General features: G+C 43.7%; 1 protein-coding gene across 1 annotated transcript; it reads left to right on the top strand.

Annotated features, from left to right (window-relative positions):
• The first annotated feature begins 9,614 nt into the window (after positions 1-9,614).
• On the top strand, positions 9,615-21,267 carry LOC144945008 (tektin-2-like). The gene is made up of 10 exons (XM_078873166.1): positions 9,615-9,785; positions 11,180-11,385; positions 12,862-12,987; positions 14,040-14,245; positions 15,021-15,164; positions 16,716-16,830; positions 17,485-17,592; positions 18,864-19,007; positions 19,463-19,542; positions 21,004-21,267. The coding sequence occupies exons 2-10, from the start codon at positions 11,230-11,232 to the stop codon at positions 21,239-21,241; spliced, it is 1,317 nt and encodes a 438-aa protein (XP_078729292.1). The 5' UTR covers positions 9,615-9,785; positions 11,180-11,229; the 3' UTR covers positions 21,242-21,267.
• Positions 21,268-25,267: the final 4,000 nt, after the last annotated feature.

The following is a 25,267-nucleotide window of genomic DNA, read 5'->3' as shown; positions in this document are numbered from 1 at the left end:
AATAATCCACACTGAGTTAACAGGGCAGTAATCAGTCACATTCACTGCTGTATGGAGCTGTACCAGCAGAAGACAAAAAATGCTGTCCAGCTGTCTGTGCACAGACGCTTTTAAACATTCTGCAATCTCAAGCCAGAAGGTCTGCAGAAGAGGCCAGAAGAGAAGCCAGCATGCTCTGGTGAACTTTCCTGTGGCTCCAGTTTCAGATGAAGAGGCAGGTGATCCTGCCCTTTTATCAGCATAACTCCACCACTGCTCACCCCAAGAGGCCTTGATCATTAAGCGCTTCAATCATCTCTGCAAAGCTTTATTTAATTATTTGTATTAAATATCAGTTAAAATGTCATCTTATAATCACATGCATTTTTGTACCACTTTATAACATGTAGTCACGCATTTTTTCTCCAGAAACGTTAGCTAGGAATGCAAACCCTGATTTTAACATTGTCTGTGGGAAATTAGAGTTCGTTTTAAGTAATTTCGAGTTAAGTTGCATTTCCCAGGAACGCATCCCTTATGTAGAGCGGGGGATTCCGGTATTTTCGTCGATTGTTAACGTGCTCAGCTAGCGTTGAATATTTTTCAATCTGATACAACTTTATTAACGTTCTGAATTGAAGTTACACAGGAAAATCTTAGCTGTGCTCTCTTATCAACTTTTCACACTCAACTATTCACCTTTTCCACAGTACATTAGTTTGTGTTTTGTAGAACTATAAAGGCAGGGAACTCAATATCATTCAAAGTTGCAAGCAACCTGTGTATTCCAAAATTGTGTCATATTTTTGCAACAACACAAAACCAAGTTTTCATTGCATTAGTAGTTTTAACAGATACATCCTCGGACATGTGCGTACGCCAGCATGCAAATGCACATTGATCATTGCGCGATAACCCGTCGGCTACTCACGTACAAGGATAATTTTCCTACGAGTAAGAGATTACCTCCGGCATCGGCGTGAATGGGTGAGGCTTGCCTGTCACTCACGTGACTGGCTTTTGGGATTTTCCCTATCCCTTGTGGGCCCTTCTGCCTTGCGCGTGTGTGGGTTCAAATGGAGTTGTGAATGAGTTTTGTCCAGCTGTTGTAGTTGCCAGCCGACGACATGTGATCATAGCCACTGGGACTGTATCAGTGTTCGAAATATGGTGCATATGCAAATCAGGTTTTTACTCTCTGTGTTGTCATTGGTATGATTACTACTACTACTACTGTTATTCATGAGCATTGCAGCAGTATTAGGTGTTACGTTATGTTGTTATTTGCTGCTGCGTAGGGAGAGTGGTGTTATATTTTTGCGGCTTGCGTCCTTGTCGGAATTCTTACTGATAATTACAACAAAGTTTGGTCTACACTTTTAAGCATTGAAAATAGTCTATGAAAGCTTGTATAGGAAGTAGCTTTTTTAATTGTAGTTCAAATAGTGATTATGTTAAACAGCGTGGTCTCCTATTGACCTCAATTGACATCCTAAAACATAATTAAAACAAGCAGGAATTAATATGAACAGACATCCGAAGTGTTTACTTTGGGTTGGCTGACACGAATGTGAAACTTGTGTTGTTGGCCAAAGTTTAATTTGATTAATTAAATCCTGAGGCTGCCATGCGGGCCACTTTTGACGCATTGTGACATCATCGAAGTGCACCGGATTCATGTGAACGGATGGGACGTACAGTAAATCCATGTGCCAAGTGGATTCATGATACATATACTAAATTGGCAATCATGATACATATACTAAATTGGCAAAGCAGCCTCTTATACTTAACCTATTATAAATTTTGATTTAAAGCTTTCGTGACTGCAGGGATTCATATTCTTGGTTCTTTCGGTAAAGTCACGTAGAAGGGAAATAATACAAATATCAAACAATACAAATTCTCACGACGTTTCGACTGCTTGTGTTGCAGTCGAAACGTCGTGATAATTGTTATTGTTTTATATTTTTATTATTTTATTATTTCCCTATTATCAATTATTCATATTATTCGTGTCACCTAACGCTATTATCCGAGCAATTGTTCTCATCTGAGCCTATGCTCTGATAAGAGGGGTAACTCAGACGCCATGGCCAATTCTTATTCAACTTTTGTGGACTAACACGGATAATAGGGCCGTGCCCACGCGTCCCCGCATCAAATCGAAATTAAAACGTCTGCTGTCCTGTGATTGTTTACCTTACAGATTCAAAGCGAGGCATCTGTGCCAGGGACACATGCCGCGTTTCACAGTGGGATGCGCTCCACTGGCATCGCTGTGCAGGGCATTGTGTGAGTAGGTGCGAAGTATAATGGTGGCTTAATATCTTCTTGGTTCTTTCGGTAAAGTCACGTAGAAGGGAAATAATAAAATAATGAAAATAAAACAATGAAATAAAATTCTCACGACGTTTCGGCCACAATGAAAGCAGCCGTCCTCAGGTGAAGAACAGGGCTGTCGGAAAGGCAGCGTCCGAATACTTTGAGTTGATGGATTAAACATAATTTCCTTCTAAATAAATTAATTTGATTTATCTTCCACCTGGACGGATTGCATGGATGGATGGGCGAACGGATTTTGGTGTGATCTTAATGTGATGTACCGTTGTCTTAACTTACATTTTTCCTTTAGATAGGCCCTAGTGTAGAGTAGGGCTTATAAGATTGCTATTGTGCTGCAGTATAGTGCTGTGTGGATGAATGCATTGGCTACACCACTTTGTGCTACGTTCATAAACATTCAGAATACACAGCGTTTATGGGGGGAAAAAAAGCGATCCACAATGCGGTGCAAGCCCCAAAGAGGATTTGTGTATACAACAGCCTGCTGATGTGCAGTACGATGGGAAGATTTTAAGTTAATTTGCGTTGATATGTAATTGTGCGCGCGTAGTTTGATGTAACGGGTGTCCAACTAAGTAGGGTTACAACACAGGTTAAAAGAACACTACCACGGTTGTCATTAACAAGCATCCTAGACAACTTTACAAAGATACGTGAATCGTGAGCTAATGCCGAGGATATTACCTTTTACAGCATGCACAGCAAGGTGGTGTCTCGCACCGTTAATGCGGCCACGCGAAAGTTGGATTGGTGCGTCATGTGGAACAGAGAGGCCTAACAACTTGATTATAATGAAAAACAGAATAGGCTTTACCCTTTGCGGTCATAATACAGGAGTGTTAAGATGTCCAAACACATTGTGCAGGGCATCAAGTCTGCATTATCCGTGCATGCTTTGTGGTAAAACATGCACACCAACATGCTGTGATAATAGTGTATGCATTGTCCTTAGAAACTGATTGGCCTTCACCAGAGACAGTTTCTTTTTATGGCCGTGTCTCACCACCAGTGTGAGACCAGAGAATGCCGAAAGGTGACCCGTACAAAGGCAATCCAAACACGTTCCTTCGGAGTGGGCAGGTAGGAACTTGGTTGCACGAAAGACAAATATGCACGACAGACAGACAAATAATCCCTGGTGGGCAGTGTGGAACCTGTTGTTCCTACCTGTAATATCAAAGCATTAAAAGCTCGGTTTGAGCAGTTTATTGCCGGAAAGGGTAACGCCTATTCGTTTTTTCGTCAAAAAGAATAGGTGTTAGAACAGTGGTTCTTAACCTTGTTGGAGGTACCGAACCCCACCAGTTTCATATGCGCATTCACCGAACCCTTATTAATTGGAAAAATAAAATGTGATTTTTTCAAATTCAAAACATAGGTATATGTTTTACTGGTGCACAATCATATGAGTCGGGTGTGTGTTTTAACCTCCGCCAAACCCCTGAGACTGACTCACCGAACCCCTGGGGTTCGATCGAACCCAGGTTAAGAACCACTGTGTTAGAATCTATGGTCCCATGGATCCTAACACCTCGTTCCTAGCAAGAGCCGTGATGTTGCGTGTGAGACTCATCCCTGTCTGCCGCGTGACATCTTGATGCCCTGCGGGACACCAATTAGGCTTCTGACTGGACTGTTCGTGTGTTCTATTCCAATGTGTGTGGATTATCCACCAGGCACTCCAGTGGCCTCCCACCAATAAGGCCCCTAACAAAATTCAACATAACATGACTCTCCTGAAATCGAGCAATCAGACTCAATTGTGTTTTACTGGGCAAAGCTACGCAGACAATTGTGGCAATATTATCTGCCTTGGCCGAGACGACAACAGGTGGGACTTGCTGTGTTTTGTAAGCATCCATGTAGATGCAAAGGGAGATTTTCTGCAGCATAGTCTCCAATGTTCTCTGTCGTAGGTGCCACACTGGTTCGCTACACCAGCGCTTTATATATTCCGTGGTTCTTTGCGATGTCTCATCCGTTGGAGCTTTGTTTGTATGACTATGCAGAGGATGCTATTTTAAGAATAAAAACAAATCCTCATTACCGTATTATGTAGGTTCATGCTTAATGTGTGTTACATTCCATTGTGACAAGTGAGAGGATGTTACGTCGTACTGGACATCTGTGAAAGAGAAGCTTAAAGCTCATCAGATTCGTCCAGTTTAAATAAAGAGTCTGGTAAAGTTTATGATGACCATTCTGCATTACAGCAATTGCATTTTCACTCTGTTCTTTTACAGCTACGATTCATACGACATTCTCTCATTTTTAATTTAGCTTCTCAATATCTTAGGTTAGATATATTTTTGTGTTCAGCGTTGGACAAAAAATGTAATTCCTTTCAAAACTGACAAAATGTTTATTTCACCCTTTCAGTCGCTCCAATGCACGCAGATATATTGGGGTTAGCATTTAGGTTGTGGACGTTTTGGGTTTTCACTGCCTTAAGGAATCCGCAAAGTAATTCTCTCAAGAGCGATTGAAAAACCAATACAGTGAATTCAGTTGTCAACATAAGCAAAGTAAAATTAGAAAAATTCTAAAATATGATGTCACAACCGCCATTTTTTTTATAGTTTAAAACCACTTGGATAACATAAATATCCTGATTGTTTTATTCCAGTATTTATATTGGTGTTGCAGACTATGAGTGTCTGATGGAATTTGAGTCGATTTGGAGAAATCCTTGCTGGAAAGAGCTGTGAAAAATAAGATTAAATATGGAAACTAATTCCAATAGTGTCCAGAATTTGCCATTTAGGGTAGTGGTCATGCAAGTGAATTTTCTTTTTCTGTAACCTCATAAAACATACAATCACAGGATTTAAAATAGTCTACATTGTAATATTTGACTAATAAAAAAATCAGATGATGAGCATTGACTAGATGTAGCACAAGGCTGTGCACTGAAAGCAGCTTTTCACTAAACCTTTGATGTGTGCAAATCATGGTTTTGATTCGTTCACTGCAAAATATTAGTTTTTGGGGCTCCTGGCTTTGGTAGCCCACGGGAAAAAAGTCGACATTACTGCCTCCTAAGTGCACGTGCGGCAACTATGAAACGGCACAGGGTTTTCTTCTGCCATTCTGACACCAAACAGATTTTAAAAATATATTAGTCCTGGGAATCCAGTTTGTATATGTGTGTGCCCTCTTGTAGAAGTTTCCTTTCTCGTGTGTGAAAATTATGCAACGCTATGGATAGACTATGCTGAAACACGGGGAACACTGGATGTGCATAGGGTGTCAAACGATAATAACAACACTTTGAGGTTGGGTGCAAATTGATCTGTTGTCTGCTAAAGTTAAGACTTGGTGAGCAAAACAATAAACCGAGCTTTAATTGTTAACCATGACCTAAACTTGTCTTCAAGTGTGCCTACATCGTGAGCATTTCAGTTCGGTGTGTAAGCACAAGAGACGCTTCTTGCTGAGGTTCCAAACGAATTCTACCACTTGGCCCAAACCTCTCTTCCTCCGCTTGTTTCCGTGGCTGGAACCGACATCTTTGTTATCAGCACCGCTGCACGTTTACATTGCGCCTAGGCACATTGCATAGAGCGGTGGTGAAGCGATTAGCGCGCTGCGCTACGAACCTGGGCCACCCGAGTTCAAGTCCCGTGCACGGCCAACACCAGTGAAGATTATCTGACCCGGTCTTGGGCCTCCCCAAGGTTGACTCAGCGTCCCAAGCAAACATCACCACCAGGGAGATAAAGGCGGCCGGGCGTAGTGTCGTCCTTCACAGGTGCTCGCTAACAGCACTGGCCGCAATGGTCTGTTAAGGCTATACGGGGGATCTTTGTCTTTGTGTGCGTCGCAAGGCTCACGCCAGCCACGAACGCACAAATGCCAAAGTGTCCTCGTGTTCTAACAATCACTGGGCAGTGCGCATCCCCATTGGCGTTTCGAGACGTTATTGGAAACGTTACCTTCCTATGACAGGGCCCAAACACTCCTTCATGTAACAGGGGAAACCACCGTTGACTTCAACTTCACCGACCTGCGATGCTCATTTGAACAACCGTACAATAAATGATTGCGATGATTCAGGTTTGGTCAAGCCCTCTCTGACCAGGTTGCAAATCTCCCAGCCGTGCTGCTGTGTGGTCTTAGCTGTTGTCAGACAAGTAATTAAGCTGCGTTGCCGTTGACCTTTGCACCCTGTGAAATTAATCGTTGCACACTTGTCAGTGAGTGAGGCTTAAAGGCTGCCACAGTGAGGCTTAAAGGCTCTGCCACACTGAGGCTGCACAGAAGCGGTGTTACATCCTTGGTGTCACGAGCACAAACAGCGCGCTTACTGTGATGCACCCCACACTGCTCACTTCCAAACCAGCTGATTGGCGTCTACGTTTTGATTGGCTACAAAGCCAATTACTGTCTTCATCAATCACTAATTTGCAATTGCCAAGGAATTTTGTGACTTATTAAAATAAATGAACGGAGGCGTTGGCCTGAATATGCTTTTAAAACGTTTAATGATAATTGGTCGAAGCAAAGCAGAAACAGCAATGATTAAAACAAACAATACAATGCATAATAAAGGGGTTTTCCCCCTTTTCTTGGCAACAGAACTGAAGGATTCATGTCTGCATTAACCACAATACTTGCAGTCCACACCAATCAGTTTCAAGGACAATGCATATATTATCAGAGTGTGTTTTTGTTTTAATTTTGACTGCAAGTATTGTGGTTAATGCATGAATCCTTGTAAAAAGGTTTAAGTTTTGTTGTCCAAAAAAAAGGGGAAAACCCCTATTATTATATTTTGGTACTGGCAAAGTCGGTCTAATGATAAAACACAATACATTTTCACATTCAGTTTTTAATTAGCATTGCTTTGTTCTTTTTTTTAAGTTTATATACATTAAAACAACTTACAGCCCTGAAGCTTTTTATGGAGAGAGCTCAACTGCTCCCACAGAAAAGAGACTTGCTGGTTTAATTGTTTTCTATATCTCCAGTCTTTGTAACGAGAGCACCACGGGCTGCTGCTCACTTACTGTGTAGCCCGGAGTCGTGGGCCCCTTAAGCCAAGGTTGGATTCCAGCCACATGGCTCGGAGCCTGTGATCGATTGCCTATGACACTGTAACCGGCAGGTACTATACCATATATACGTGGAATTATCGACTGTTTAATAAAATACTTTGGTTCCCTTTTTGAGACCACCGCCTCGTGTTTTGTCTTCGTGTGGAGGCTCGATGCGGGCTGAAAATGGGTACAAATTAATTCGTTTTAGTTTTATTGAGGAAAAGGTTGGCTCGGAGCGTGTCTGTTTAGGTCTACCTTCCAAAGCTGTTCAGGTCTTTGTCATAATCTGCTGTGCGCAAGCTTTTATTTTGCTATCCAGCCCGGCAGTCGGTTAAAAAATTCAAAGCAAATAACATTGAGGAAGCGTTAATGAGTGCATATGACCTGCTGTAACATGGATCACGCACATGAGCATTCACGAGGGAAGAATATGGAGCAAACCGAAACGTGTGCAAAGAAGCATCGAAGAGTGCGCAAAGAAGAATGGAAAGGCACGTGTCCGGAATTGCACAAGAGACGAAGAGGTGGTAATAGATTTGGGAACATAAGCAGACACCAATTGGACCTAGATTTGAAGCTTTCGTGACTGCAAGGATTCATACTTTTAGGTTTTTTCGGTAAAGTCACGTAGGTAACCGAAGAGTACCAATTGGACCGTGAAGAAAAGCAAGTGGGCTTGCCAAAAACGTCATGCAGCAGTGGATAAATCATGGCTTGAATTGATCATGGCCAATGATGGACGTATTTCAAAGGGCATAATTTTTTTACCCCGTCTAATGCACTGTCTGCAAGCTTCCATCAACTGCATGGGTCTTTCCGGTTACAATTTGTGTGAATTTAACATCTAAATGCGTCTGCACGTCAAGCAAGTCAACGTACAAAAGTTGGTAGAGAGTCCATAATACAAGTTAGATCACGTAAATATCTAAATCTGTCGTTAAACCTGCCACCACCCGACAGCCAATTAGGATTGTCACGTAAACAGAACGTGCCAATTCGTTACTAGTACAGCACACCGGTGTGTTGGAGAACAAAGCCACAACATTTACAATCTTGAGCACGACGTTTCGCCAGTAATTATGGATAATATTGGTCGCGAAAGCCTACATGCTAAATGCTAAAAGAGTCATGTAGCATCAGTCTTGCTCAACCTTGAGTTAAATTCGGGCAAAACTCTGGACTATTTTCGACATTGTCTCATCAGCAGAGTCGGGCTTGCTTGAACCATTGGTTCAACTGTAGCAAAGCTCTGGACTAATTTCGACATTCAGTCTCTCATCAGCAGTCCACCCACCCTACCTAAACCAAAGCTGGTGAACTACAAGATGGTGTTGTAACTTGCTGACCCGTCTATTGGAGATCTGTGAAAAATAACTCCATATTTTTCGATTTAAAGCTTTCGTGACTGCAGTGATTCATCTTCTTGATTCTTTCGGTAAAGTCACGTAGAAGGGAAATAATAAAAGAATAAAAAGTAAACATAATAAAATATTATTTATTATTTCCCTTCTACGTGACTACCGAAAGAACAAAGAAGATGAATCCCTGTAGTCACGAAAGCTTTAAATCGAAGTTTAATATATTGTTTAAAGACATCGGCTTTCGCGACCAGTTTTTTTTGGGTTCGATCGCTTAAATATAAATGTGTTGTTAAACCCGCCACCACAACCCTTGACTGTTCGCCAGATGATGCTGGTTGTAATTACTGCGAAAGGTCGTACTATAATTGTAAATGTTGTGGTGGGTTTTATACCCTCCAACACAGCGGTGTGCTGTGTTAGCAACGAATTGGCCACGTTCTGCTTACGCGACAACACATTTAAAATTTTAGATTTAAAGCTTTCGTGACTGCAAGGATTCATATTCTTGGTTCTTTCGTGAAAGTCACGTAGATGGGAAATAATAAAATAGTAAAAATATATATATAATTAAATAATACAAATAAACAATTAAATAAAAATAAGAAAGAACCAAGAACACAAGCAATCATCATCAGGTGTGAAACCCACAGCAAATTTTCTTGCAAAAAAAAAGATTAACCTCTATTATTGATTTTAGTTTAAATTTTAATTTTATTAAATTCGCGACTTGAGTGTTGATCGAACGAAGCGTCGTCACCGCGGCGTCTCCGTGGCGACCAACGCGCTCGTGACGCGCCACGCGATTGGTCGAGGCGGCGCCACGTGACTCAGTTGCTAGGCAACCCCCCCCCTCACCCCCCCCACCTCCCCAAAGCTTTTGGGACTCCGGGAAGGTCCCAGAGGGTAGAGACACGTGGCGACTTCACTCGGGGTTGGTGGTTGTAGAACATTATTAAAGCGTTACAAACATTCCTTTTTAATTCGGTAAACTACAGCAGCGGAGGCAAACACCACTCCTCAAAGCGAACAAGGGCAACGTCGACATTTCTTCAGCGCTGAGGTGAGCGTGAAACACTGCCAGCCACTGTGGGAACCATGGTAACGGTACATGTTGTAGACCACAATACACTTTATACACTTTATACACACGCAGATATATACATGTAAATTAACTCACGGCTAATTGCCGTTTGATTGAAATTATACACAACTTGATTGTATGTAAAGTTTTAACTTAAAGCGTACGGATTGGCTGTGTGTAGTTATTGATACGGGTGTGTGTGGTAACTGATATTGCGATAGCGACTCGTGATCGATAATGCACAAGTTGTCTAAATACAGTAAAACTTGCCTCGCATTAGCCAACTGCGGTAATGTCAGTGCTAATTGCGGTGCTGAGTGTGTGCGTTATTGCTAATCGTGGACACGACTGCGTGTGTACATTGTGTGTGTAAGTGTGGTAATTGTGGTACAGTAGGGGGGTACAGCTGGTGGTGGTGGTCATCTCAGTCGGCCGACCCACGGCACCTACCTGGGGTCTGTCCCGATGCCTCCTGGCAGCAGCGATAGCCTCAAAGTGCACCTAGCCTGGCACAGGCGCCGTGGTGACGTTACCGTCACTTCGTAGCGAATGGCGGGGTATTGGTAATTGTGGTAAGGTATCTCGTGTGATAATTGTTGTGATGGGCATGTGTGCGGCGATTGTGGCAATGAGTGGATGTGTGGTGTTGGCCACCCACCCCCTCGTGTGCTGTGCCGGCCTTCATAGGTGCTCGCTAAAAGCACTTGCCCCCTACAGTCTGTCAAGTTTACACGGGGGATCTTTGTCTTTGTGTATACATACACGTAAATGGAAATTATTAGTATGTGTGTGATGTACAATTGTGCTTACAATGCTCCATTAGGGCGGTAAGAAGAAACAATAGTTGATGTTAATTGCGATAATGACCCATGGTGATAATACCATGAGGTTCACATTGGTAATCGTGGCAGCAAGGTGTGTTTTAGTCGTCATGCCAGCGGGGGTTGTTTTTCCGCATGGTCACGAGTGATTGTGTCTGTAATGAGGTATAATAAGTGGTAATGTTACGGTGAACAGGTACAAATCATCGCAGTTGTCATTATCCACGATAGAAATGTAACTCTTATCACAACACTGGATTTTTTTTAAAAGGACCGTCCATAATCTTCATACTCTTAGGTGACTTTACCGAAAAATCCTAAGAGTATGACTGTGAGATGCTTATTCTTAGGTTTTTTCTGTACAGTCACGTAAGGTAAAAAAAAGAAAATTAATAAAAGTAAAATAAAAATTTTTCTTTTATTTTTTCTTTTATAAATTTAATTTTAATTAACCGAAAAAACCTAAGAATATGAATCCTTGCAGTCACGAAAGCTTCAAATCTAGAATGTGAGATGCTTCTTCTATCTCTCTCTTCCCCTGCCGTCCGGCAGGGCCAGCTTGGGGAGAACCGCGTGGTTGAAGGAGCCTGCCGCGCGACACGATGCTGGGCGTGAGCATGAAGCCGGGTCGCCGGTTCACGGTGGGCGAGTGGCACGACAGCGGCGAGCGCATCTCGTCCGGCGCCCAGTCTCGGCGCGACGTTTCCCGCTCCGTTCGTCAGGAGGCTCGGCACCTTCGCGACCAGAGCAACAATCAGGTGCTACCCCGCTCCTGAAGACCTCGGCTTTAATTCACAATAGTGGTTTTGGTAGGCAGAGAGGTGCGGTGGTTACACGTGCGCCTCAATGCAGGAAGGCACTGGGTTTGATTCCTGACTCGGGTAGAGAGGTCGCAAACGGGTTTTGATTGCTTACCCGTACCCGTACCCGGCCGCACCAGGGCCGGGTACGGGTAGCCGGGTATTGGGTAGGGGTACGGGTATCGGGTACCCGGTTGCGACCTCTGCTCGGGTACCTTTCTGCGTGGACTTTTTGTATGTTCTTCCCCTGTCCTGCAATGGGGTTTCTCTGGGTGCTCTAGTTTCCTCCTACAGCTAGAGTCTTCAGACAGGGTTAGGCTTTCCTGATATCATTAAAAGTTATACCTCTCCTATTGTCTCATTTTTATTTTATTTATTATGATATTCACCTGGATAATCCCTTGAGATGGAACATTTCAGTGGCATGTGTGTGCAGTGAGTCAATTTATGCATTCATAGACAAAGACATAATGACATCTACGTAAATATTTAAATATACAGGTAGGAACACAGATTCCATACTACTCACCAGGGATTATTTGTCTGTCTGTCGTGCATATCTGTCTGTCGTGCACGAATGCGCTGTCCAACCAAGTTCCTACCTGCCCACTCCGAAGGAACGTGTTTCACTTGCTTCTCATGTCACTACTGGCCACTGAATAATATATTGATATGTAATCTGACAAGGACATGTTCTTCCATTAACACAAACGTGAAATACTGTTAAACAATAATTGAATCCTTCATGGTTTCCAGGCGCATTTGTGAAGCAGGAAAAGTACAGACCGGTTTGTGCTTGCTTATTATCAATAGTGTGTGTGAAGTTTAACATATACGACTGGGTTGCCAATTGCGTTAGGCAAAAGTAAAAGCCAACACCATGCTGCTCTTTCAGCACAGTACAGCACAATTGTGCATGCAACGTATGATGCTAGTTGTACAATAGTGTGCCCTCTACAGTATATTATATGACGCAATGTAACAATAAGGTTGAAAGCACTGGAAATAACAAGGCAATTCTGGTATTGGAAATTGTATACCTGTTCAAATGAGCAATGTAAGTGGCCCATAAGCTTGTGTTTTAAATTCCACATACTCCAAAGTTTTAATACATTTTATTTGTTACACGGATGATCCCATTGAACCGTTTTCTGGTTATTTTACAAGTGGGATCTATAGCCATCTCCCACCCAGTGGTACTCAATTGATCAACCCTGGAAGGATGGGAACCAAGTTCAATCATGGGTGGTTATCTGTATTTGAATTCAGAATATGTGAGCACAGTGCTCTGCCCTCTGAGCAACCTGCCCACCTGGATTTGAACTTGCAGCCTTCCATTTGTGAGTCGAGCGCTCTAATCACAGCACCGCTTTGAATTGTTGTCATGAAAGAATTGCCGAGTCTAATGGATGCGACTTTGGCGTCCGTGTGCAGACCAAATGGGACCAACATGACAGCAACACGAGGCTGGAGGAGCGCATGAGCTCGGTGCAGCGCTGGGTGGAGCGACTGCAGCACACCTTGGATGACACCGACGCCGAGATCAATGCGCTCGCCAAGGCAAGTCCTGCCAACAGCCAGGCTCCAGCTCCTGCTGGAAAAGGGCTGTTGCCTTCACTTATAGTTCTGCACTACAATGCATTCAGTTAAATTCGGGCATATGCCCCCAACGTCTGCTGTTGTTTCCAGTGTTAAATTTCAACATTGTTCTATTATGGATACTTTATATTAACACGTAAGAGCTCAATGAGACGCAGAATCTCGTGCGGCGTAGATACGAAATCTAAATACAGGCACTATGGAATGAGGTACAGACATTTATCATTGTGCATTTTTCATGAATTCCTTACGCCTTGTTTCGTTGCTGTTGTGGCTCTCGTGTTTCATAAACAGGCAACGCTATTCGTTAAGAAATCAGCAACTTGACCATTCTCTTCCTTGTCCCTTCTTTAGGACCCAAATCACCCTAAAAATTCCTGATCTTGTTGGATCACAGAAGCTAACCATGCTTTGTCTTGCTTAGTACTGGGATGGTTGACTGCCTGGAAAAATAGCAGGCGTTGTAGGCTTGGGATTATGAAAGGTCGCCAGGAGATGATAGAACAGTAATGGTTCTTTGAATCAATCTGTGCAGAACTTTGGATGTTACCATATATGGTGGGACTTCTCCACCTGCTCTGCTTTTCTCCTACATGGATCAACACATTCAGGGAGATTGCAGTGGTGCCCTGGTGCTCTGAAAAAGGGTAATTGCCAGAAACATGAGTCCATTAAGTGTTAATGATGAGAGTGGTCATATTTTTGTTAAAATGTGTACTCACTGATGAAATTGAACAAACATTCTAGTGTATGACCCTCTTTAAAAAGAGTCTTGAAACTTATTCACGCTCCCCTGGGTAAATGAAAGGTATCATTATTATAATAGTCAATCCCCTCTCCATCTGTCCTGGTCCTTTTTAAAGTCCTCCTCATCCCTCTTTTGAATTTATCTGCCAGTCAGATCGCCTTTCAAAAAGATCTTCTTAGCCAAATGGGCCTTTACTCGGGGAAATCAACTTCTGATGCCGATTCTCTTCTCCCCCTGCTCCTCATTACGACGTGCTCCCGTGTAGACCAAGGATGATGCGGAGCGTGCACTGCAGGCGAAGGCGGTGCCGCTGCAGGTGGCGACGGAGTGCCTGTTTCTGCGCGACGCTCGTCGCGGCGTCGACCTTGTGCACGACCCCGTGGAGCACGAGCTGCACCGCGAGGTCAAGACCATCGAGAGAGCCAAGGAGGCGCTCACGCGGCGCATCAACGATGCCTTCCTGCAGCTGTGGTGAGTGCATTAGCACGCACCTGTGTGTGTGCATGTGTGTTTCTGTATATCTGTGTCTTTGTGTGTGTGTCAACAACCCTTCCATCAGCTGGGGTGAAGTACTAAACTAAACTATTTTTATTTTACCAGATAGGGCCCACTGAGCTATGTAGCTCTTTTTCAGAAGCGACAAAGTGGCTTATCATCACGTAGAAATGTATAGCAGCCAAATACTCTAAACGCATATTGATTATAAATGTGGAGGGAAAAACCGGAGGACCTAGAGAAAAATCCACGCGACCACAGGGAGAGATACATGCAAACTCCAAATATTCGGCGTCAGGGTTGGAATCGAACCCACGACCTCCTATATACCAGGCGAGGTATTTAACATCTCGTCACCGTACGTTAGTGCACTCCTGTGTGAGCGTGTATGTGCGATCCGTTGGTAATTACATTTAAGGTGGAGGGGTTACCTGCCCCTCACATCCATCCAGAAATTCTATACTCCTACACGACGGGTCGTTATTTCCATAGGATAACCACACGTACATTTAACATCATGCTGCTGTTTTGAATCTCAGTGCACATTGCAGAGAAGTGCTCCAACAGCTCTCACTGGAGCCTTCCCGTGCAGTCGATCGATCACCTGCCGACCGGGGATTTAAGCGACTGTGTGTCGTGTGGTCCATGTAACGTGTGGTATGTATGTTGAACTTCTTTCGCACCGTACGTAGCCAACCTTGCTAATCGTAAGTGCGGTGTGGTGTGTGTTGTGTGCTCGTCTGTGGAACAGTCAGCTGCAGGAGGCTCGGCAACAGCTGCAGGGGGATGTGCGCGACAAGGAAGAGGCTTTGGAGATCGACAGCACGTGCCGGGCACTGAACAACGCCTCGGCCACCATTTCCCTCAAACCCAACCCCATGCGCGTGCCCAAGGGGTGAGCATGTGGCGAGCAGGCTGTCGTTGTGTTGCACGAGGCGGAGCTGTATTTACTTTTGCATTTGTATCTATGTCCACATATGCAGTGCTTTTTTGTAAATCCACTGCTGAATATCACGGGAGTTATTTGACCATACTTGACCGTGAGGAGTATTTCACCATATTTCACTGGGCTGGTTTGCTTGGATTGGTGAAGGAAGGAAGCATAGATGTTGGAGCATGAAAGTACAGTACAATAATGTATTTTGCTGCACTGCCCTTTACTGCCCATCACGCAGCCCTGCAGCAGTCTGCAGAACCTGTTTTATGCATGGTAGTCACGCATCTAAGCACTCTCCAGACTGAACCTTACTTACCTGCTGAGATCTGGTCACAATATAAATAATTTGGTCATCGGCTATTTATCTGTTTATATTATCATATATTTCAATTGTATTCCAATTGTGCTCTCTTGATATGTGATGAAATTAACACATTTCCTTTGAGAGCTCTCACTGAAAGCAATGTGTAACATGTTAGGGAACAGCCTCTGGAAGACGACATCACATAGCTACTTTTTAATTCCCTACATATGCCTCTTATCCACACCAGGTGGTGCGCCTATTTACCTGCCCCGCGGTAATGGGCAAATGAAGCCAGCTTTTTCTTAGTCATCATACCTAAAAAAGATAAGAGTGTCCTGCAATGGGATATACTGTTAATTCCGATGGAATATTTGACCAGGTGTTTGGAATAAGCCTGATTAAATGATACAACTAATTTAACCTGGTATTTTTGTGTGTGCAGTCATTGGTGACCAGGCTATCAACTTCCTACTTTTGAGAATCCAGCATTATGACAGGTGGCTAAAACCAAATTAGAAGCATGGATCTCAGCAGATATGTTATTAGTCTTCTGAAGCACCTGCCCATCTCAAAGCTGTAGTTTATTGTGGAACAATCTTGATTTGAAGTTTTCGTGACTGCAGGAATCCACACTCTTTGGTTCTTTCGGTAAAGTCACGTAGGTATAAAATAAAATGAATCACGACATTTCGGGTGCAACACAAGCGTCCATCATCAGGTGGGAAAGCATGGTCTGCTGCTGAGGCAGACTGTTTTAAAAGGTTTGAAATGGGTATAGCTCAAAGGTTATAAAGAAGTGTAACGTTCACACGTATGTGTGCGTGAAGAGTGGTGGAGCATGTGGTTAGCAGAATGTACTCCGCACCCAGTGAGCTCAGTTGAATTTGCAGCGAAGGCGATTATTAGTGGCGAGTAATATCTGAACAAGTCCTCGACCTCCCCCCCAGGTCAACTCCTTAAATGAGCACTGCTGTGTGGTTTAGTAAACACCAGCACTGGGGGGCCGGGTGTGGTCCTCACCACACACCTAGCTCTTGTGCCATACCTTCCTATCTTCACATGCCCCAACAGTTTTCATGCTTAAATGGGGGATTTCTTGTCACTCTTTATGCACCTGCATGTCTATTCTTGAATACATACAGATGCATGTCCTTGTGTATGCTTGTTTGGGGGGGGTATGGGGCTTGGTTTGGGGGGGGCTTCAGGTCATCGTCTCCGCAGACGTGGGACGAGTACAGCCGTAGGAATGTGGAGCGGGCCATGGCGGAGATGCGTGCCTCGTCTGTGCTGCGTGAGGCCATCACCGCGACAATCGCCCAGGCAAGAGGTTGCCTCTCCACACAGCCCTGCTCTCATCTAGTCTGTTATAATGCTCTATTGTCACCACTTTATACTCTTACAATTAATTCATACTCATTGCATTTATATTCTTGGTTCTTTCGGTAAAGTCACGTAGAAGGGAAATAATAAAATAATAGAAATATAAAACAATAAAATTATCACGACGTTTCGACTGCAACACACCTGATGACGATTGCTTGTGTTGCAGTCGAAACGTCGTGATAATTTTATTGGTTTATATTTTCATTATTTTATTATTTCCCTTCTACATGACTTTACCGAAAGAACCAAGAATATGAATCTCTGCAGTCACGAAAGCTTTAAATCATTGCATTTAATTATCGTGTTTGTATTTTTTTTTAAACACAACTCGGGATCAAAATTAAATTCACAAATTGATTCTTTCGTGGCATTGCGAGGTTTGTAGAACCATTTTGCTGACACAATTTCCAAAGAAACAACCACCAAGAGAGTATGAAGCGATTTGAATCAATAACGATGACGCCAGCACTGGCCCCACGGTAGCACGCTTACATCTTGCTCGTCGCAGCAGCATGACTGTGAGCGAGCGTTTGTTGTCTATTGCTCGGTGACCCCCACTGACTTACATTTTATAACGTCCATTGTGTGCAGACGACAAATGAGCTGGAGGCGCAGAAGAACAGCACCGACTTTGCGTTCCGCAAGCGCTCGCACGAACTCGACAAGGTCAAGGCTGAGCTGGAGTGGCAGAAGAAGAACGTGAGTGAGCACATCCGTCATTGCTTCTTTACGTGATTTATGCTTATATGTTTTCCTCCCAGTTGTATTCCAATTTGTGTTATCAGCATTATGTTGTATAAAGAGAAAGACATTTACATTTGAAGTTTGTGGTGAGCAGCACACCACTTTGTGTTATGAAGATGATGTCAGCTAATGCTGGTGTTGCAGCGTCAATAGTGTCTGTATCCAAATCAGATGGACACATTTATATGTCCAACCAAGAGTGTTTATAACGTGAAAATCAAATCTACATATGATGAATTAAATCAAAGAATAAGTTATATACTGTATCTTTTTGTGCAATGATGAGACCATCATCTCACTCCACTTAAGAACCTGGTTAAATCACAGGTGACTGAAACCCACATTTGAACCCAGGATCTGAGCTGTGGTGGCTGTGTCTGTGACACACAATTTACCTTCTTGAGTTGTTCAGCCTTCTCTCTATCACTGCTTACTTATCATATCTTTGTATGTATGTATGTTTAACTTCTTTCGCACCATACGTAGCCAACCGTGCTAATCGGAGGTGTGGGGTCATGTTTATAAACCACACTAGCTGGGATGAGAGCCATGCTGATGTTCTGTTACCACTGTAGTCACTGATGTCAATTTCGGTCATCCTCAAGCAAGAGTGGCTGCTCCCATGGGAAAGTGGAATTTCCACCTCTGGCTCAGGGCCATGCATTGAGATTGAAATCACCCATTGTTTGTATTCGTGGTATACAACTTGAACCTTTTACTTCTTCACCAAAACCTTAATCTGAGTATTTGTCTGTTATAAATGTCCACATGATTATCCACTTAATTGAGTTAACATTTATGGCAAGGTCGCTTCTGAAAAATAATTATATAGCTCAGTGGGCCTTACCTGGAAAAATAAAATAGTTTATAGTTTTACAGTTGTAATCTGGCATAGCGGTGTAGTAGTGTGGATGTCAGTTAGTTTGTTACATATTAAAGCTCCTAAACTCACTGGCCTGTGAGGTGGAGAAGAGATGGCAGTAGAGAAAGTAAGCTTTGTAATGACCTATCTATTTCGAACATTTCATGCTATCCCATCGTATGTGTTAGTTTTATTTGGGTACTGCATTTCTTCCCATTTGGAAAGCACTCTTTAAAAAGAATTGGCCAAACATAGCAATTGCAGGACCCTGGTGAAAAATAATTTTAAGACTCGGTGAGTCTTTCTTGTATCATAAATGGCGTTGTTATTGTTGTTGTTATTCTTCTGGTTGTTGTCCACTCAGAACAAGCAGGAGATTTCGGTGCTGGAGGGCGACATCGCACACTTGGAAGCAGATGTTCGTGCTAAGATGTTGCCACTGAAGGTGGCACACACGCGCCTGGAGACGCGCACTTACCGCTCTGGGGTCGAATTATGCCGTGATGAGGTATTCTCCCCCTCCACGTCATCATCATCATCATCGTGGTTGTCATTTTCACGAGTGGTATTACATCCGTTGCTGTTCACGGAGGAAAAGTGTGTTGATTTGTCCCTGTTGTGATTTAAAAGAATTGTCAACATTTTTAGTGATAAACAAATTCAAGGAATCAATTCTTTCTGTGATTATAGTTAATGTAGTGCGTCCATCATGTTCAAATACAGACATCACCCTCTCTCTAAACTGCTAGTCAACCTCTGCATGGTGAGAGACCGCTTCTGCTCTGATGCTGGTTTGATCCTCACCATGATATGATCTTCACTGTCTTTAACAAACTGTCATCTAGTGTGTTCATAATCACAATGACAAGCTGGCATCATAATCACGCCTCACCACATTTGTGACAATGTTTCATTGTGTGTCTGCTGCGATGGTTGTTGCTCTGACATGCCTCTTTCCCTCAGCCTCAGTATGGCATCACCACTGAAGTTCATCAAATTGAAGCCACCATCGCCGCTTTGAAGAAGAAGCTGTCCGATTCCTAGTGAGTAGCACTTTGCATGAGGTGCTGCTGTGGTCACGTTTTTGGGCGGCTCCCTGCCAGCTTGTCCCTGGTTTTGATGTGAGAAGTTACGAGGCATTTGGCTTGATCACATTTTCTGCTCTACATTCACTCACTACCCATTTAAGCCACAGCAGTTTCATATTGTTCGGAAAGTTAGCAGTCAGCAATAACTATCGGTATCACAATTCAGAGCAGTGCACACGCTTCTATCCAACTAACCGGTAAATTCAATTGGTTGGGCATTTTCCCTCAACAGATCGTCATTAATTCTAGATTTGAAGTTTTCGTGACTGCAAGGATCCATACTTTTTTTTCGGTAAAGTCACGTAGGTAAAAAATAAAATAAATTCAAATGAAAACAACTAAATTAAATAACGACGTTTTGGGCGCAACACAAGCGTCCGTCTTCAGGTGGGGACAGATACAGCGAAACGTCGTGAGAATTTTTATTTGATTATGTTTTATTATTATTATTTTATTATTTCCCTTCTACGTGACTTTACCGAAAGAACCAAGAAGAAAGAACAACCGCTTAAGTGTGCCTAAGAGATGGCACCTTCCAGCCCACACCCCGCCCCCACACTCACCCTGGCCCCTTCCCGCAGCTCTCTAATCCCTCGTTACATCCATCTCTTAGGCACACTTAAGCGGTTGTTCTGTCGCTGTGTCTGTCCCCACCTGAAGACGGACGCTTGTGTTGCGCCCAAAATGTCGTGATTTAATTTAGTTGTTTTCATTTTTTTATTTTTTACCTCCGTGACTTTACCGAAAAAAACCAAACATATAGATCTTCATTGCACAATGCTGTCTCACAGCACATGACACACACTTGAATACCGACTTGGAAATAGCCAGACTGCACGGTGTAGCTGTGACGTCACTTCATACACGAGTTACTAGACTTTGCCACTTGCAAACCACACACTTTCATCAATGTTATTTTATTTTTACAAATGTCTAAAGCAAAAAGTGTAGTTACACGTCACTAATGACATGTAACACAAATGACATATAATTGGTGCACAGCTCATGTGGTCGGTGGTCATAGCATAAAAAGTATAATAGACATGTAAATATTTAGTTACATGGGGATAAAATGTAATACAGGGGAAGATTTGTTGCACTGGAGTTAAAAATAGTGTCAATGGGGATTATTTATTTAAATGTGGAATGTTAGATACAGGAAAATGCACACACATTACGAGGTTTCATTACACATATTTGCAGCGACTGCTCACGCCCGCATGTTAATTTACGCCTCGAATATAAATATTAAACAATAATGCATTTGGATACGTGACAATCCTTTTCACCCGGACATTGTGACGTTGACATTCCAGTGACAGACAGCATATTAATATCGATTCTAGTTTCTCACGGAGCTCTTCCATAACCTCTGCACCCTACCCTCAATGTCGCCCCACCTTTCCCCGCTGCCAGCAACGCACTCACGGGCCTGCGCTGCAGCCTGGAGCGCGTGGACAGGGACCTCGCCAGCAAGGTGTTGGCGCTGGGGCTGGAGCGCCGCTGTATGGATGTGCGCCGCAAACTGACCGTGTCGGCGGAACGAGCGCAGCCGCTCGGTGACTCCTTCACCCGCGCCATCACCAACGGCCGCATCCCTGCAACACTCGTGTCCCCGCGTGGCATTGCCGAGAAACAGCTGGAGCTGGCGTAATTAGGTGGCAGTGGCGGTGGTGGTGGTGACGGTGGTGTTGGGGTGGGAAGGGGGTGGTGTTAGTGGCAGCAGCGGTGGTGGTGGTGGTGGTGACGGTCGTGTTGGGGTGGGAAGGGTGGTGTTAGTGGCAACAGCGGCTGTGGTGGTGGTGATGATGATGGAGGTGGTGGTAGTGGTGGTGGCAGTACTGATGGTGTTGGCAGCAGCAGTGGTGGAGGTGGGAGCGGTGGTGGTGTTGGTGGTAGCAGTTAAGCATCTTACCTGCTGTACCTCCGATTAGCACAGTTGGCTATGTATGGTGCGAAAGAAGTTCAACATAGATACATAATGTTTTCTTTAGGCATCACGTTGCCAATGCCTCATTTACATCAGGCTATATATATTAACTTGATAGTCAATGTTTTTGAGAAGAATGTCAGTCTCCATCAGCAGCAACGTAAAGGCGATGTGTTTCAGCTGTTTTGGCAAGATGTAAATCCTGCCGGTGATCGCTACCTGATCCATCAACCCCACTTTCAGGTCACTGACAGTCGTGCATAATCACCACAACACGGTCCGGTGCTGAGATGTTTATCTTAAACTTCTAGACTGAAGTAGATGTATTGATTATAGGGAAATGTTTTCAGTTTTAAAATGTTAGATTGTTGCTGTGTATGCACTGCGATGTCGCATTTTGTGCACTTTTGTCGTGTACAACTTGAATTGCACCTTCACTTTGCTTTATTGATTGATGTCCTTAATCAGATGTGTGTGTTCAGATCCCTTATTTCTTTTGCAGAGACCAGAGAAAGCACAGTTGTGCAGTAAGATATTAATATCACAGAAAAAAAAAATGTTTGGCTATTTCCAGGATAAGTTCATGGCCATTTACTAAATTGACAATTTAAATTATTACTCAATGATCTGCCTCTTTAATCCAAGCATGTGTTGTTGTCATGTTTAAGCCATTATGGTTACAATAAAGGAACCAAAATACACTTGATTCACAAATCTGACAAAGATCTGATCAAACTTTAATTATGTCTTACTTTAAAAGATCATGTAATTTAATTATCATACATTCAAATTGTTGAGCAATGTGACCCCCAATATAGATTTTAAAAAAATGCTTAAATATAGGTACAGTACATGCGTTAAGCATTTTACTTGTGAGTTTTAACTTCTAGCTTGACTTTTTATTTGTTTGAGATCTCACAGAAATACATATAAGAAAATCATTTGCTTCAAGAATTTTATTTGATCACATATGGCTGTGAAATTTTACCTGTGACCGAAAGCATGCTGAATTGATGTTGGCTTGTATAGTTTGGACACTTGATGTTTGTATCCACATGTTCATGTTCATGTGGATTCCCAATACTGCAAGCTCAGCAGGTTGGCCATTAACTGGCACGACTGAGAAGGTTTTAAGGCATTGTACATTATCCATTTTATGATTCTTTAGACTAGGATTGCCACGTGTCTAGGTTTGATTTGAACAGTCCAGAAATTGGCATTTCTGTTCAGGTTGCAGAATTTGTATTCCCCGAGATCTGGTAAATTGTGTTGAACTTTATAAAAGTATACAGTATTGTCCTGCAAAGTTTTAATGGACCTAGGCTGAATGAGAAATGTGGGCACCTGTGGGCTTAAATAAATTACTTTTACCTGGGCATAGTGATATACATTTCAATAATATGGTTGCTGAAAAAGTTTAACTTGGACTCATAATCTGTATCTACTTTCAACGGTCTGAAAGAATACTGATGGAACATCCAGTGCTGTATTGAGGGAAGGGGTTTGTTTATGCCTTGAGAAATAATTGGTATTGTAGAACCATGGATCAAGAGGTGTTGCTCACATAAATTTTAGGTTGGGGTGACATTTCTCCTTAACCACAGCAGTCTGACAAAATTACCCATAATGCACCCAATCTCGTTAGATCTTGGAAGCTGTGTAGGCATGAGCCTGGATAGTGCTTGGTCAACCACCACACTATTGGGCAGTGCAACAAAGGTTATTGTTGTTCTATACTATGCTTCAACGTCGAAGCTCCTTCCATGCCTTGACCAACCCGCACTGACCAGCAGTAGCAATTCCACAATGCGCGAGGACGTACTCAACCAGTGGTTGAAGAAAAGGCTGTACCGGAAGTTAGTCGTCTCAACAGTCTTCTATCCCTTCAACCATGGTGACTTTCTGAGATTTTTTTCATGAACGCTTTCATTCATGTAGACTGGAAGCACATGGGCTAGCGAGTGAGTTCACCACACACATGGGCAAGTGAATTCAGCATACACATGGGTGACTTGAGTTTAGATTCCAACGATTCTAAACCGGTTTGGTGGTCCAAAACTCACCAATTTTATCGAGTCATTCACTCATTGGTAGTCAGTTGCCTCCTTATCATACTGCTATCACTTCTACCATCGTTAGTTTCTGTAAACTTTACTCCTCCATTTTGAGGACACGGTCTAGCAGACTGTTTCATCTCATCCACGATGTTCACCCACCACACTGCAGGTCATAACGTTTCTCTTTCTGCTCCTTCCCTCACATATCTACTTTAGGACTCTCCCATCGCCTCTTTTCCCAAATTATGATGACCTTGCTCAATTTACAAACCTGTCAAATATAATCTGTTACAACCTACCATCTAATGGTGATGTTTGTTGCTGCCCGTTTGGCGTCTTGGGGTTGTGCTCAGCAACCGCGGTTAGAACAAACACGAGGTGGCCAGAGACCAGAGTCGATGCGTCAGCTTTTGTTCTCTATTCTCCATACGGCTGTCACTGCAAGCATCTTAGCCGCACTAATCGGCTCCTCGAGGGTAACGTTCTCGACCTGGTAACACCGTATTTCTAATGTGCTTGTTCACCTGCAATGGTGAGCCCTACTTACCGTGGACACCGCAACGTTGCACATTAATGTGGTTGCCCGCCAGTGTCAACGGACGACGATGGAGGAGGTTCGTGAAGGATGCTGCTTTGGGGAGTTTGTAGAAGTCGTCCTCCAGCAACAACGGAGTTGCAGAGAAGCGACGCTCATAACAACGAGCGGAGCTCCGGGCGGCTAAAACTCCGAGAGTTGGCACAGCGATTGCATCTGCCAGCCATCTCAGTCGGTCAACCGATGGCACCTGGGTCTGTTCCGTGACCTCCTGCCAGCGACAAGCCTTCGACATTTCACGTGACCTCAAAGTGCACCTCGCCATGGCACAAGCACCGTGGCGACGTTACCGCCACTTCGTGGTAAACGGAGTTTGTTGTTGCGCGTCACAGATCCACACCGTGTCAACCCATACGGTTTGCCCGTATTCTTGTACAGGGAAATTGTGTTTTCAGGTATCTACCGCGTACAGCCGTTTCAATCCGGACAATTTTTTTTATGTCTGTGTGTTTCGTCCCCGTGATGGGACTTTGGAGGAAGAACGCTGAGATTTATAAGGGGGACAGGGTGACCAATAAGCTCTGAATTGGTCTGTAATAAGGTAGGCACTGATAAGGGGGTGTCAGGTAGTGGGCCGTCCATAAATGACGTCACGCACCTCGAGTGGGGTTAGCTTCTGCTAACCCCACTCGAGGCGATCATGAAGGCGTGGCCTGCCGCAGTTAGAGGCGTGGCCTGTTGCAGTTAGAGGCGTGGCCTGTTGCAGTTAGAGGCGTGGCCTGTTGCAGTTAGAGGCGTGGCCTGTCGCAGTTAGAGGCGTGACCTGCCGCAGTTAGAGGCGTGGCCTGTCACAGAGGCGTGGCCTGCAGGGCCCGGGGGCGGCGCCGGCTGTGTGTGGGGCGTGTCCGTACGTGGTGACCCCTAGAACAGGTGACGTTGCAGGAGAAAAAGGTCTTTGTAACACATAAGGGGCCGTCCATAAATGATGTCACGCGATTTTGGACGATTTTTTACCCCCCCCCCCTTCGTCACACGACGTCACAAATAGTCAGACCCCCCCTCAAATATGACGTCACAAAGCTTTGCCCCCCCCCAAAACCATATTTCCATTTTGAAAATAAAACATGCTTCAAATCGCTTTAAACTATTGTCATTGTA

The sequence above is a fragment of the Lampetra fluviatilis genome, chromosome 2 (assembly GCF_964198595.1).
Source record: "Lampetra fluviatilis chromosome 2, kcLamFluv1.1, whole genome shotgun sequence".
Taxonomy (NCBI): Eukaryota; Metazoa; Chordata; class Hyperoartia; order Petromyzontiformes; family Petromyzontidae; genus Lampetra; species Lampetra fluviatilis.
Note: the sequence above shows the minus strand (reverse complement) of the source record. Positions and strands in the feature narration are given on the sequence as shown.

Excerpts from the sequence above, each read along its gene's own strand:
- LOC144945008 (XM_078873166.1), top strand. The coding sequence starts at position 11,230 with ATGCTGGGCGTGAGCATGAAGCCGGGTCGCCGGTTCACGGTGGGCGAG. Across the intron at positions 11,386-12,861 it reads GCGACCAGAGCAACAATCAG|ACCAAATGGGACCAACATGA; the intron begins GTGCTACCCCGC and ends GTCCGTGTGCAG. Across the intron at positions 12,988-14,039 it reads AGATCAATGCGCTCGCCAAG|ACCAAGGATGATGCGGAGCG; the intron begins GCAAGTCCTGCC and ends GCTCCCGTGTAG.